Source organism: Simochromis diagramma, unplaced genomic scaffold (assembly GCF_900408965.1).
Source record: "Simochromis diagramma unplaced genomic scaffold, fSimDia1.1 OVJJ01000685.1, whole genome shotgun sequence".
Lineage (NCBI taxonomy): Eukaryota > Metazoa > Chordata > Actinopteri > Cichliformes > Cichlidae > Simochromis > Simochromis diagramma.
The window spans coordinates 3,663,545-3,677,934 of record NW_024387477.1 but is presented as its reverse complement, the minus strand read 5'-3'; the positions used below and the strand labels follow the sequence as shown (position 1 = coordinate 3,677,934).

The 14,390-nt window shown below is 43.4% G+C and overlaps 2 protein-coding genes across 5 annotated transcripts; both read right to left on the bottom strand.

Annotated features, from left to right (window-relative positions):
- Positions 1–35: 35 nt before the first annotated feature.
- p2ry10 (P2Y receptor family member 10) lies at positions 36–5,562 on the bottom strand. 3 transcript variants are annotated; one of them, XM_040015788.1, is made up of 5 exons: positions 4,562–5,561; positions 4,096–4,199; positions 1,722–1,961; positions 1,463–1,643; positions 36–1,181 (listed from the first exon to the last, which is right to left on the bottom strand). In XM_040015788.1, exons 3-5 carry the CDS (start codon positions 1,868–1,870, stop codon positions 333–335), a joined length of 1,179 nt encoding a protein of 392 aa, XP_039871722.1. In that variant the 5' UTR covers positions 1,871–1,961; positions 4,096–4,199; positions 4,562–5,561; the 3' UTR covers positions 36–332. The 3 variants fall into 3 exon arrangements, with proteins under 3 accessions (XP_039871722.1, XP_039871723.1, XP_039871721.1); XM_040015789.1 differs by lacking the exon at positions 4,096–4,199 and having other exon boundaries at positions 4,562–5,562; XM_040015787.1 differs by lacking the exon at positions 4,562–5,561 and having other exon boundaries at positions 4,096–4,516.
- Positions 5,563–7,044: 1,482 nt separating this feature from the next.
- lpar4 (lysophosphatidic acid receptor 4) lies at positions 7,045–12,499 on the bottom strand. 2 transcript variants are annotated; one of them, XM_040015792.1, is made up of 3 exons: positions 12,197–12,499; positions 8,197–8,949; positions 7,045–8,091 (listed from the first exon to the last, which is right to left on the bottom strand). In XM_040015792.1, exons 2-3 carry the CDS (start codon positions 8,770–8,772, stop codon positions 7,603–7,605), a joined length of 1,065 nt encoding a protein of 354 aa, XP_039871726.1. In that variant the 5' UTR covers positions 8,773–8,949; positions 12,197–12,499; the 3' UTR covers positions 7,045–7,602. The 2 variants fall into 2 exon arrangements, with proteins under 2 accessions (XP_039871726.1, XP_039871727.1); XM_040015793.1 differs by having other exon boundaries at positions 12,226–12,499.
- Between the last annotated feature and the right edge of the window lie 1,891 nt (positions 12,500–14,390).

Genomic DNA, 14,390 nt, shown 5'->3' with positions numbered 1-14,390 from the left:
ACTCGCAGTGAAGAAACAAACATCAGAGCCAGAGGTGAGACTTAAAGCTTTTAATGGGAGTGCATTTCACATACAGCTTTTATTACATAGCTTATATCAAGTTTTATACACACTAACTGAAACATTGGGCAGCGTTTACGATACTGCATGTTGGAAGGTGTTTTCTGCTTGCTTTAGAGGAGGCGGGCTTCACACAACTCAGGTCAATGTCTTTTGGGTTGTTTGTGTTCAGACAGCTGCAACATGTCAGCTGATCATATCCAGCTTGGACCCGGTGTCAGTCGGCTTTAAAGTTCAACAGAATCCTTCATGGACTTTTCCTCTGAGCAATGCTACTCCCTGTATGAGGAGGTGCTCATGAGTCTGCTCTGCAAAGGACACTGGGTCGGTGAAGTGGTCGGGGAGGAGATGGAGGACGAGAAGGAGGAGGTGCGCCTTTTGAGGTGCATCCTAAACTCGGCTGTAAGAAAGTAATAAAGGATGGGGTTGAAGCAGCAGCTCAGGCCCGCCATGCACAGAGACACTGGGTGAAACTGGAGCACCACCCTTCTGACGGTGCAGCTGGACACGATACTCTGCTTCACCATCAGGTAGAGCGCGAAGTTGAGGTGGTACGGAGCGAAGCAGAACAAAAAGAGAATGAAGCAGCCCACCACCATCCGCAGAGCACGCCGCTTCTCGCCATTTGTGTGCTTTTCATTCGGTTTCTCCGCCTGGCAGTTGGAGGTGACTGAGTGGAGGCGGCTGCGTGCTGAGGAGTTGAAGGAGTTGTGCTGATCCTGGATCTGCTTCTCCTTGAGTGACCAGAAGATGCAGACGGTGCTGTATGACATGCATGCTAGAGGGATTAGGAAACCACACGCCTCAAGAAAGACCAGCATGGTGATCGTCAACGAGAGAGGAGGTTGGCGCATGGGCAAGTCTTTAAAACAGCCCGCCGAAGTGGCGTTGGAGTCTAAACTCTGTTTGGTGACACCTAAGGGAAACTGGGCATGGGTGCTGTTTAATGCCACTTCATTGCTGCTACTGTTGTTGCTACTCCGCATCAGGATAAAGGGAGAGCAGCTCAGACCAACCACAACCCACACTACAAAGCTGATCAGCAGGTCATAGCGACGCCGCCACCGTCGAGCCGTGAACGGCTTCTGCAGGAACAGACACCTCTGCATGCTGATGCACACCTGAAATCAGAGAGAAATGAAAAGAAGCTACTTTGTTATTTATTCTGAGGCACAGGAAGCAAAGCAGTTTCAAGAAGGAAGACAGAGGCTTTCATTCAAATCACTTTCTGCTTTGGAGTTTAATTTTTAAAACAAAAACAACAACAAAAGTGCTTTGTACTGACATTTGACTGATTTTCAATGTAATGAAAACTAGAAAGATCTCATTTGATTATCCTTGTTCCCTGTGATGAGCATTATCAGGAAATTCAAGGCTTGCTTTCCCTAAACTGCCTGCTTACCAGGAACATTATAGCGGCGTACATGTTGAGATATTTCAGGTAGAAGCAGAACAAGCAGAGACCGCGTCCAAAGGGCCAGGTGTGCGTGAAATAATAATAGATCCTGAGGGGCAGAGAGAGGATGTGGGCCAGGTCTGCGATCGCCAGGTTTATCATGAAGATCACCGCCTTGGTCTTCTTGCTGTTAAACGGCACATACAGAGAGAGTTAGTGAAAACATACCTGAAAATCTAAAGGTGTGAACTTGTATGAGTGTTACCTGATGTATCTGAGGAGGACCCAGAGTGCAGTGGTGTTGAGCAGCAGCCCGGGTATGAAGAGAATCAGGTAGAAGTAGGTGTATATCACGTCCATTTTCTGATTCCAGACCGTTTCATTGTAGTTGCAGGCAGTCATATTGGTGACCATTTTTCTTTTTCTCTCACAGTGACACCGATGATATAACCAAGCGTGCCTTTCCTTTGATCATAATTTTTTTTTGCTGAAGTAGCTTTGACAGCTGAAAGGCAGAGGAGAACTTGTGAAACATCCGATGCACATACACGTTGCGCTTTATCTTTATTTCATAATTTGCCCTTAATAAAAATCTTGTAGCCTGCGCGTGGAAAGAAAAAAGCTGAACAGTGCTTCATGTTTCCCGTTATGTTGTTGCGAAAGTTGAAACTAAAAGTTTGCTTTGAAAACTGGAATCAGCAGCTGCCAGAGCAACAGTCAACGGTGAACCTACATTTTCACTTTGGCAGGTGTGAAGCCTCCTGCAGTATGACACATACTTTGTAGCTTTAAACCCAGTTTAACACAGAAATGCTCCAAAAAACAAGAGCAACTGCAAAAAAACTGCATACTGGTTTAATTCAAATCCAATTCAATTCAATTTTATTTATATAGCGCCAAATCACAACAGCAGTCACCTCAAGACGCTTTATATTGTACAGTAGATCGTACAATAATAGATACAGAGAAAAACCCAACAATCATATGACCCCTTTAGAGCAAGCACATTGGTGACAGTGGGAAGGAAAAACTCCCTTTTAACAGGAAGAAACCTCCAACAGAACCAGGCTCAGGGAGGTGACCGGTTGGGGTGAGAGAACTGAATGACTGCAAACGTCTATATGTAAAAAAGTATCAAGTGTATTTAGATGAGATGATGTAATCGTTGACTCTAAAAGTGAATGTTAACAACTCATTAAAGGGGCATTCCATGAATTCAGTTCATCCACTTTCATTCGTTGCTGTTGCTCCTGACATCATCATCCCGATGATGTCATTAGCACTACAGGAAAAAAATTTAAGAGTTTGGCTTTTGCTTGAAAATCAACTGGGGCATTCATTTCATGCTATTTGAATCTGTTAGCCACTTTGCAACCCACCTCAGCGATCCCTTTCATGCTGCAACATCAACACCTGCTCTATCCTATGTGCTACTCCTCGTTTCACCTCAGTGTGCACATGGAAAGGCAGAGGGAGGTGTGTCCTCCTAGATCAGCTAAAAATAAATTGCTACAAGTAGAAATATCAGTCTTCCTTCACTATATTTGTTCCTTACTGATCAGTCAGGATATCCCCACCTTTCTTCTTTGGGGCTTGTTTGTGGGAATTTCTAAACAGATTTTGAAGCAGATGTAGCTGCTCTCTGGAGATAAGTGCCATAAAGTCTATTGGACTGGTAAGCTGCAGACCCAGATAAAAACAAGGTGTCATAAAGCAGCAGCCAGCAAAACACAGAAAAGGCTTGCACTAATGGCATATAGCAAAATTACAACAATTTTCTATATGAAGTAATTTTGGTCATCACAGCCAAGCTAATATGAAAAAATAATGATTCAGTTAGATTTTTCTCCCCATTCTTGTGTGATGGTTAATTGTTTAAATTATGTGTTTTTATATGAGAATGCCATGAAAAAGCTGTTAAAGTGAAAATAAATCAAAAACTGCTTAGGACGGCAGCAGGAAGTGACCGGAAGAAAGATCGGGGACTGGCTCTGCTTATCACGGGAGGATCATCCTTCCTCTAACATCATTATAAGTCCGCACCCTTTCCTACACTAGGCCCACGAGGGGAACACAGTAATAGTGGTCGTTTTTTAAACTGCTTCACCAGATTCAGGCCTGTTTAGACTTGTCTGACAGCTGCTGAGACTCTCAGTTTAAAAAAGCTCCCTGATGATGCCTGTACGATAAAGAGTTGTGTAATACTATCTGAGGAGTTGTGCTTAAGGAAATTACAGAAACCGAGAATTCATTTTAATGACACACCATGAAACACGTGTAAAGAGTTTCTTATATCTGTTAAACGTGCTAACATAAAATATCAAGTTGATATGATTAAATATTGGTGATACAGTAACTGGTGATTCGCTTTAGCCAACATCGAAACAAAAACAACAATAACGATAACTTTTTTTTTTCAGCGTATCAGAAATTTCAAAGTCTTTATATCTTGTGACACAAAAGCTTTCGTATGCACACGGCGACACATATACATTTCCAGATTTAAGATTAAATGCAAAGTGAAAGCACTAATAACAGTCCTGTTAACATCAGCAAAATTCAAAGCATGACTGACCGCAGGGCACAGCAGCATGACGCCCTCACAGACATGTCTACACAAACAAACACTGTGTCAATACCTCGTTTCTTGTGCCTCTAAATCACCCGTATAGGCAGAAGGTAGAGGTCAGAGCCAGGAGCGACTGCGTGGAGCATCGCGCACACCTTCTACAAAGTCCTCGCGCTGTGCAGCAGAAAAAGGAGTCAACAGGTGCCGAAAGAAGAATCTGTCAGCGCACTGCAGATGAATACAGCATGAAGCTGATGGTGATGTGATATGAGAGTGTTTGCTGGAGGTGGCGGGATCTGGTGTCACTTGTTCTCTGACTCAACTAGCTGCCAGTTTTGAAGGGAAGGGGAAGCTCTGCCCTATTGCGTTTGAGTGTTTTTCTGCAGTTTGCGACGTCGTCACTAGTGCTTAGCAACGCACGTAAGAGCTAAGACGAGCAGAGTTGGACACACATGTGGTTAAACCAAATGGCAGCAGGAAAAGAGGTTACGCTGAAAGAGCACAGGCAGATGCAGACACATGCTTGTTTTTCTTACCTCAGAAATTTCTGAAGATTTTCAAAAGATCTTTTCAAAGGTGATCTGGTCCGCAGACGCAGCAGATCCCGAGGAAATCAGCCCTCTTCTTTAGCTTCTCTTCTTTGCAGTCTGTATTTAAATACATCTACAGTGCAACACTGACGGTGTAAAAGTTGTCTCAGTTCACTGACAGCCGTTGTGACCAAAATAATTGCACTCATCTGCTTCCCCGTTCAGATTCCTTACTTCCGTTTTTAAATCATAGTATTTATTCAGCAAAATGTAGGTTACCTGGCTCCTAGTCCTCTAAAAATTAAAAAGAAAAATTAAATAAAAAAGCTGCATTTGTGTGTCCTCTGACACTGAGCAGTAGCTTTTAGGCTTTGTTCTTGTGGTTATGGTTTTCGTTCACGAGGCCTAGAGAAAAAAAAGAAGGAAAGCCTTCACGTGCTGTAGAAATGTTTAACCACGCTTCAACTTTATGACAGACACTCGCCATCCTGTTACTTTCAAAGCATGAGGCCACACCCAGAGAAAATAACTTGATAACACTTCCCATGCTTGCCCCAGCTGCTTTATGGCTTCTCTGAGACTTCTACAGGGCTGACAAACAGGTGACTATAAAGCCCAAAACAGGAAAATAATCAGCAAACGTGGAACGTGGTCTGTGGTCAGTCTGTCTCAAATTAAAAATTGCTGTTCTTCCAACTTGTTGCCACTAGATGTCAGGACAAGCCACTGGTCATAAATGACTGAGCCATGTGCATTTTTCTCTTCTAGATTTAGGGCAGACTGTTTCTTTAACAGGCGTGCTCGAACGGTAAACATCTGACTGTTATCTGTTCAAAAAAATGGAAAAAAAGTGACGCAACACTCTTGGAATGAACCACTCGGGGGGTGAAGCTCATGCATACCTCTACACTCCCACTGTTCTTATTTCCTGGTTTTCTTCTCTCCTCCTGCTACCCTTGACCCCAAATCTGAGAATCCAAAGACTGCTGCCCCTCTGTCGTTCTGCTGCTAAATGCTCCCATCATTCACACAACCAGACGCCCCCCCCCAACACCCTTATTTCTCACTGTGCATACCAATGAAGCAGGTATACTCTGTTACATTGCCAACTAAGGCAATGGAAAGCAAAAGTTGTATTGCTTAGTAAAGGAATAGAAAAAACTAAACTTGTACCTACATTGAGTGTAATGACCCCAAGAGAATTTATTGAGCTTCTCCAGCAGGGGGCTGTAAGTACACAGAGAGAAGCTGCGAGCCTGCTGTCATCCTCGGCTCTACAGTTTATGCTTTAATGACCAAACACGAGGTGGTGCTTCAAGCATGGTGGCATAGGGACTACTTGTTGAACTACTGAAACTCGCTGGGTTGGAAGACGGTAGAGTTCAGCAACACAGCTGGTTGCTCTACACTGTGTTGTTTACTCTCTGGACCGTTTATAATTCCAAGGTTTGAAGATTAAATAAAGCCCTCCAAACTATCCAGCAATCCAACCCAAACTTGTAGCTCGGTTGATAACAGGAAATTTCACCGTTAATTCTGCATTTGCTTGTGTTATTGATTCCTGCCTCACAGCTGACCTCAACTCATGTGTCCTACACGTGTATGAATACTTCTGCGTCAGATCTACATTGTAACTTATGCAACAACCGAAACTTCATTTTAACCTTATGCCGAAATCTTCTAAATAACCTGCTGTGTACATCCAGAGAAATGTAACTAAACGTCAGGTTGATGCATACCACATAAGGCTGAGGTGTGGGGATAAAAGGAGTTTACTGTTACTATGTAGATTTCCCACAGAAGTATAAATCAAGTTTAATGTAGAGCAGTTAAGCTACAGGTGGTTCCTCCATCTTCAGATGCCAAACTTGACCAAAGTTTAACTTGATTCAGAAGCTTCTTCACAGATTCAGCTGCAAAATCGATTTATTTTGCTGTTGCAGATGCTGCTCTGACCGGATTGTGCATCCTCTTCGGACTTTATGATAAAGATTGGACAAATTCTGCACATTTCTGCATTTTATACATGCAAATTCAGCAACACTCAAACATCCAAATCTGCTGACACACAAGTGTTTTGTGCTCCATGCAGTTTAAATCCATGATTTTGGGTAAACAGCTAAAGGCGTTCATCTGTACTTGGAGTGTTTGCACATTGCTGTGTGTAAGAGACTTTGAGCAGATCTGCAGTCTAAGGCCGGATTAAGACAGAGAGACCTCATTCAGAGGCAAACAATGGACCATTGCTCCAGTCATAATAAGCATTTGGCCTGTGACACAGCACACAGGCCGAGGTCCTCAACTAAATCAGAGCTGCCCTCTGCGCTGAGGACAAGCTCACACTGGCTGCTTGGTGAAAAACCAAGAAGCTGGAGTAGAAAAACTCCCGCACAAGTTCAAATGTACAGGCTCGCTGACAAAGAGCAGCTCAGAGCAGGTTTGACTGTGAGGACAATCACAAGACCGGAGCAAAGAAATAATGAATGCAATTCAAAAACAGACATTTACTGGCCTCAGTCTTCAACATGATGAGATACATTTGACTCAGCAGGTCAACACAATGCTGTGTTACACAGTAGCATTACTAGTAACACACCACAGTGATATAATGCACTGTGAAAGCTTGAGCTTTATAACAATAATACTTAAGGAACTGTTGTGTTACACAAGTACTAAACAGCATGTGGATGGACATCATCTTCTTCAGAGTCCAGTGGAAGTGTGCATGTCTTATGTTTGATCAATGACATGTCAGAATCTCTTATAGACCCACTTTGAGTCTCTGGATTATTGCAATAGTCCCAGTGTAGTTGGATCTCTGGTCCCTGTAGCGATCGCTCATAAAAACCACAGATACATTCCTCTGATCCCCGGTGCCGGGTTAATCCATAAAGCCCAGGCCATGCCTCAGGACTTACCTCAGGACTTAACTAATCTGGTGAGTTATGTGTTTTCCATTTTCAGGACCAAACAAGTGATTGTTATATTTGTTAAATTCAGGAGTTGCAGTCAAATCCACCCTGTCCTTCTTCTCCTTCTTTCTTGAGTCACAATTGAATTTCAGTGATCTTTGTCTCTTTTCCGTTGCTGGTCAGAGTGTGGGTGTCGCTCGGGACAGCGGTCGCTGTGTCCTTAGTCTCCGTGTCACTGCGGGGCATGCTCTCAGGTCGAGAACCAGACCCTTTGCCTCCCTTGGTCAGGCTCTTCTGGAAGCTTTCTGAGGTGAAGTAGTACACCACAGGATCCAGGCAGCAGTTGAGACTGGCCAGACATAGAGTGATGGGGTAAAGTGTTCGGACAAAGCGCTCCACAGTGCAGTTAGCCAGGGCCTGGGTTCGCACCAGGGCATACAGGAAGAGGATAGAGTTGTACGGGACGAAGCAGATGATGAAGATGCCAAGATGGACAAGGATCATCCGCAGGACGCGTTTCTTACTGTCACAGCCGTGACCAGCAGTCACGGGGCGACGCAGCGTCCGCAGAACCAGCGAGGAGCATATTAAATTGGCCAAGAGCGGGAGGAGGAAACCAACAATCTGGAAAAAATAATAAAAACATTATGAAAATTACACCTTAATTCTATGTCTTGGTTATCGTAATAAAAAAACAAAGTCATCTGTATGTTGTGCGTCTCGATTCACCTCGATAAAAATGGTGATTTTAGACAGGTAGGTCTTCCAGGTGTTCTTGGAAAAGCCCTCGAAGCATGTGGTGGCTTTGTGTCGGCTGTTGATGGTAGAGAAGAAGGTCACCGAAATGCCTCCTCCCACGATGGTGAGCCACACGGCGGCGCACATCAGCGCCGCGTTCCTCCGAGTGCGGATGCCGCGTGAACGGAACGGATAGACTATTGCCAGGAAGCGGTCCACGCTGATGCAGGTGAGGAAGAGCATGCTGCCATAGATGTTAGTGATGAAGGCTGTTCCCGAAACCTTACACAGTCCATCTCCAAAAGGCCAGTTGCGGTTCACGTTGTAGAAGACCTTGAACGGCAACGTGAAAACAAACACTAAATCAGATAATGCTAAGTTGGTCATAAACATCGTGGTCTCGTTCTGCATCTTCATCCGGAAACAGAACACAAAGAGTGCGGCACAGTTGGTTATCAGGCCCGACACAAAGACCACGCTGTAAACCGCAGAGTACAAGTTGTACTTGAAGGAGTCGTCAATCCCACAGTCCACCATTCCGGTCTCGTTGATCACCAGGCTAGCCATGTTGAGAGCTCGGCCGCAGGGCGGGAGGGGGGGCTCCAAAAAATATATAAATAAAAGGGTGCACAACAGCTCAAAAGCTGTCGGGAAATGGGGGTGTTTTAGAGCGGAAATCTGGGGATCAAAGATGTCAGCAGGGGATCCACCAGTCAAGCCCCCTCGGACTCATCGTCAGTCCTCCTGTGGAGAAAGAAGGAAAAAGCACTTAGTCACTTCCTCATTACAAAACCGCTCTAGTTCTCCAGAAAATGTGGTACAACTGAACATGATGCAGATTTCATTTTAGGAATATGGCTGGTTGAAATGTATTACTCTGTGTTTCTACAACTGAATCTCAAGTGTACAATTCAGAAGAAACTACCAGATAGAGCCAAGTATTTAAAAGAAACAAGATACAAACAAAACTACATGGATTATCCATCCAAAACCATCTATATGTACGTATTGATACAGTCCTAAGATTTGGTCATGTTTGTATGTGACAGGATCGGGAATCATGGAGTCGCTCGTGATCACGTATCACAATATTTTATATTTTAATTCTGAAAGGCACTTATCCGTGAGACATGCCAAAAAGAAAATAATAAACCTGAATCTTGAACTGCATGATTATTATATATTGTTATCTGGCACTACTACATTTGTAGCTGATCAAGTAGAGTTAGTAAGGTAGGTTGTGAATGTTTCTCTCTAGTTGCTGGTCGACTTTTCTCTGCTTCAGTCAGTTTAGGAGGAAAATAACCTTTTAGACACAAATAACTGTGACGTCTTGTTAAATTCACACTATTGGCTAGCTGATAACATAAAGACATCAATGCTGCTGAAGTGGGACCTCTGCAGAAATTCTTCTGCAGTGCTGTTAATGTCAACTGCAGGTCACAAGTTCAGCCTCTGCCTCCCTGCTGCAGTGCTGTGCGGAGTTGTTTCCACAGGAAGAGGTGAACACGGCACGGTTAGCGTAGTGTCAATAGTGTCAATCGGATGGTAAGTTTCAGTATCGATTAGCATCAGAGTATCAATTTCTCTCATAAATGTAACGCTAATAATGGGTCAATTCAATTAATTCACGGGATTTATATGTAATTATTTGCTATAACAGTTACAAAATTGACAGCTGGGCCATTTAAAAGTGCACATATACAGACTGGGAAACTTTACGCCCATAAAAAGAGAGAATATTGAATGAATAACCACGCTACTTTTCATGAAATCTTGTATGTAATCCCAGTAATCTTTTATATCAAAGAGCGCAACGTAAAATGAATGTATGGCTGAGCTCCAGCTGGAAGAAGTAAATAACCCAGCATGGTGGAAAGAGCAGCTGAGAGCGGCTCCCACCATCACAGTGCACTGCTGTGGGGTGAAATACAATAGTTTTGTCAAACATTAACAATTACACTGATCTGATATTGTTCCAGACAATGTATTCCCAAGTTGTTTACTCGATGCTAAATCTGAATGTGTGAGGTCAGAACAGGAAGTAGGCTGATGGAAATGTGTTGGAGAGTGGTAACTATCTTATCTCTGCCACATCCACAACAAATTCAGTATTTGGATTGGGGTAATGATTTCCAGTGAATCACAGTGTTCGAGTGGAAGTAAGTTAGAGGAAAAAAGCATTTCCATGTAAAAGAACATGGGCATGAAATTGCTACACAAAATAAGAGTAACTTTCCTTACAAAGTATTACAAATGTGGCAAAATAAACAACGCTTTACACTGAGAAAGAGGTGACGTCACCGAGCAGAACTACAAACCTTTAACTGCTGAGTGATTCAGTGCACGTTAACACATTATTTTAAGTTTCATAAGCAGTGCAGCTGTATGATGTTGGTTTCTAAGGTTTCTAAAGTCAGTTAAAAGCAAACCTCAGTGATGTCATCACACTTTGTGTCCAATTAAAAACGAAAAATTTGGCATTTTAAAGCGATTCCTGCATCCATCATTTTTCAAGCTTCACCTAAAACTCTAATTCTAACTTTCTTTTTTGGTCTTCCATGGAAATGTACCCATGCTTTCCCACCCAGTTAAATAACCCGACAAGAGCTAAATCTGGGTTATGCAATTACACTAAACAAGCAGTGAGGTGCTCTCAACAGACTCTCCAACGCACGTACAAAGTAATCAGAGTTCAGGCTGTGTTGACAAATAAAGACGAACATATCAAATATTGATTTTCAAGTTCGATGGAGTAAAGCGTACACTAGTCCATCAGCACTGTCCTGTGCCTCCATCAGCCTTTACAATACCCCTACTGTACCCGTCTGCACCAGACGCACGCTTACATATGCACAAGGCTCCACATGTGAACGCACAAACAGGCAAACACTTTAAATGTGCCAGTCTTCCCTCTCTCTCTCCCACACAAACACACTAACACTATGCTTTTCTGTGTGCCGTGGCTCAGGCCCAGGACCCCTGACAGCGTCCCTGATTCACAGTCAGCTGTTGTTGCCTTTAAATGCAGCAGAGCCTATAGAACCGGGAATCTGGCAGCTGAACAGCTTGTTTAAAAGTCAGGAGAACTTCCAAGGTTTGAGCATGTTGTGGATTGCCAGTGGTCCAGCTGAGGGTTCTCAGCCTGGAGTGTGTGATTTCTCGCACAGGTCGTGGACAGCTGCACGGTTACGGGGTCTCCCCCCGCAGCAGCGACAGAAACAGGCCTCTGGAGACTCGCTGATACCAACAGATCGAGTTCAGAGCTCAGCACACATCCAGCTGTTCCTTTCTCTCACATGCTAGAAAGAATGAAAGCACACAGGGCTGAAGGTGGAGGACGAGGAGACGCACAGCGCGGTGTAATAAACGGACATCTTGACTACTTCACAACAGTACATGAAGTCCTCTGGGTGTTACTTAGATCAAAGCAGAAACAGTCAAAAAAAAAAGCCAATATTAGAACTTTTTTATTATTATTAATAAATGTGAACATTTGCTAGTTTTCTTCTTCTATGATCCCAATTCGAGTATTGATTGAGACCTGAGAAAATGTACTGGACGTGTTTATTTAACTATTTTATGATAATACATACACAAAATTATTTATCAAATGTTTTAAAAATAAAGAAAACTAAAAGAAAAAATATGGTGCTGGACGTAGTGTAATTTAACCAGGCTGTTACATGCACAACAAATGCACAAAAATCTACTCATACTATCCATACTGCAAAAAATAATAATAATAAGTAATGAGCATTACAGACAGATGCTAACGGTATTTCTTTCAGCTGCATCACTCCATCCACAGCTTATAGGTTTTCTTTGTTAAAGCTGTTAGACCTGCTGCTGGTTTCAGAAGCTTCAAACAACCAGAACCCGATAAAAAGGTGTTTTGTTTTGTTTTTTCTCCACTAGAGACAAAATCATCAGTTATCATCAGCTATAAAGGGAACTATTGCAGCTTAAAGACAAAGCAGAGCAAACTTACTGACAGCTGAATGGATGGTGACAGCTCACCTTCCGGTCACTGATGTTTGTCGGTGCAGCGGCGCAGCTGTCAAAAGGGGGCGAAAAAACCCTCCAGACCTTCTTTTATTTCCCAACTTAAAGGTTTTGCTGCTGCTCCGACTGCAAACTACTTTCCTTAGAGTCTCTCACGAGTTAAACTGTAACCCAGCAGCGCAAACCACTGGTTTTTAAGCGAGCCGCAAATCCTGACGACTCGCTCCGTCCGTCCGCTACAAATGTGACCGCATCACAACCCGCCGCGCCTGCTGTGCGCGTGCGGAGAGCCGCCCGCACGGTGACAGGAAACGAGACAATAGTACCTCGGCCAGTGAGAAGGAGAGGGGAGGAGGGAGAGAGTGAATAGAGATTTGTGAAGAAGGAGAGGACAAGGAGAGAGGGCCACACAAGAGTGATCCATCACAAAAGTCTTTCTTTTTTATTTTGCTTGGATGAGATAAAGATGGCGAGATTTTATTGGAGGATGTGTATAAACAGAAATGCACAAACAAAAAGTTTGTATAACTTCATTGTTCAAGTAAATATTTGGTATGATCATCTATATTCTTCAGTACAGCTTCCTTTTAATTTGCTCAAGTAGTCTTCAGGAATAGTTTTCCAGGTTTGCCAGGGACATTCAAAGCTCATTTTTTGATGTTGGCTGCCTCTTGTTTTTTTTTGCTCTCTGTCAATATTTTTAATTCAAATCTTTTTTTATATAACTCCAAATAACAACAACAGTCACCTCATATTTATAGCCCCCTTTATATTGTAAGATGAGAACCCAACAATAATACAGAGAAAACCACAACAACCATTAACTGGTTCTGGGTCCACATTTGCCTACTCGTTAGAGTTGGACAGATGGCACGGCAAGGTCGGATTCACCGGAAGGAAAAGTTGGAGGCTGGTACCCTAGAGATTGTTCAAAGGGCAAAAAACCAGTAGCAGAGGAGGTAAGTGAGTTATGTGCATACCCAACCCACACCAGTTGAGAGGACCAGGAGGAGGGGTTTGGGGGGGTTACACAGCAGAGAGCTGTTTTTAGTTCTGGGTTTAGCCTCTCTGATTGACCAACATGTTGGGAATGAAAACCTGAGCTGAACTCCGAGGCTCTGAGTGCTGAACATTAGGTCTTTCATGCCTGGGAGATGAACTGAGTTCCTGGGTTGCTGACTATTTCTGAGGGAATTACATGCTGCCTGAAAACATCATCAGTCAATAATTAGTTTCAAAACAGTGCAAGTTACAGTGCAGAATTATTTCTAATAAGGTAGCACCAATCTATGGTGAAGAAACGTCAAACGGTCTGAAATATTGTTGAAGATGCAGCAATTCATAAACATTCACTAGGAGTAAGTGCTGCCTCATAATAACATCGCAGTTATATTGAAGTAAAAATTTCAACCACAAGATAACTGCTGTAATAATGGAGATAGATATCCCATCTGCCACAGGATGAAAGGCAGGGGTGCACCCTGGACTGTTCAATTGTCTGTCGCAGGGCTAACACAGAGAGACAAACAAGCACTCACATCCACACCTACGAGCAATTTAGAAACACCAGTTAACCTGATCACACTAACTGTTTGGGAGGAACCCAGAGTACCCAGAGAGAACCAGCACAGGCTCAGGGAGAACATGCAAACTCCTCACACTCCCCAGCCTATCTATTTCTTTAGCAGGTCTGTTCCTGCACATCAATCTAGGATGGATTACAAGCCCATTTCAAAACAATCTGAAGTCTATCAGCGATCGTGGCTCAAAGAGTTGGCAGTTCGTCCTGTAACCGGAAGGTTGCCGGTTCAAGCCCCGGCTCGGACAGTCTCGGTCGTTGTGTCCTTGGGCAAGACACTTCACCTACGGCCTACTGGTGATGGCCAGAGGGGCCAATGGTGCGATATGGCAGCCTCACTTCTGTCAGTCTGCCCCGGGGCAGCTGTGGCTACGATCTCCACCAGTGTGTGAATGTGCGAGTGAATGAATAGTGGAATTGTAAAGCGCTTTGAGGGGTCCAAAAAGCGCTATATAAATGCAATCCATTATTATTATTATCATTCTACTGTGAGAAACATTAGTACATTAAGATGGAACGGCTTGTTTGCAAGGAAAAAGACTCTTCTCTAAAAGGAACATGGTTGCATCCATTAGGTTTGCTAAAATGCATCTGAACAAAC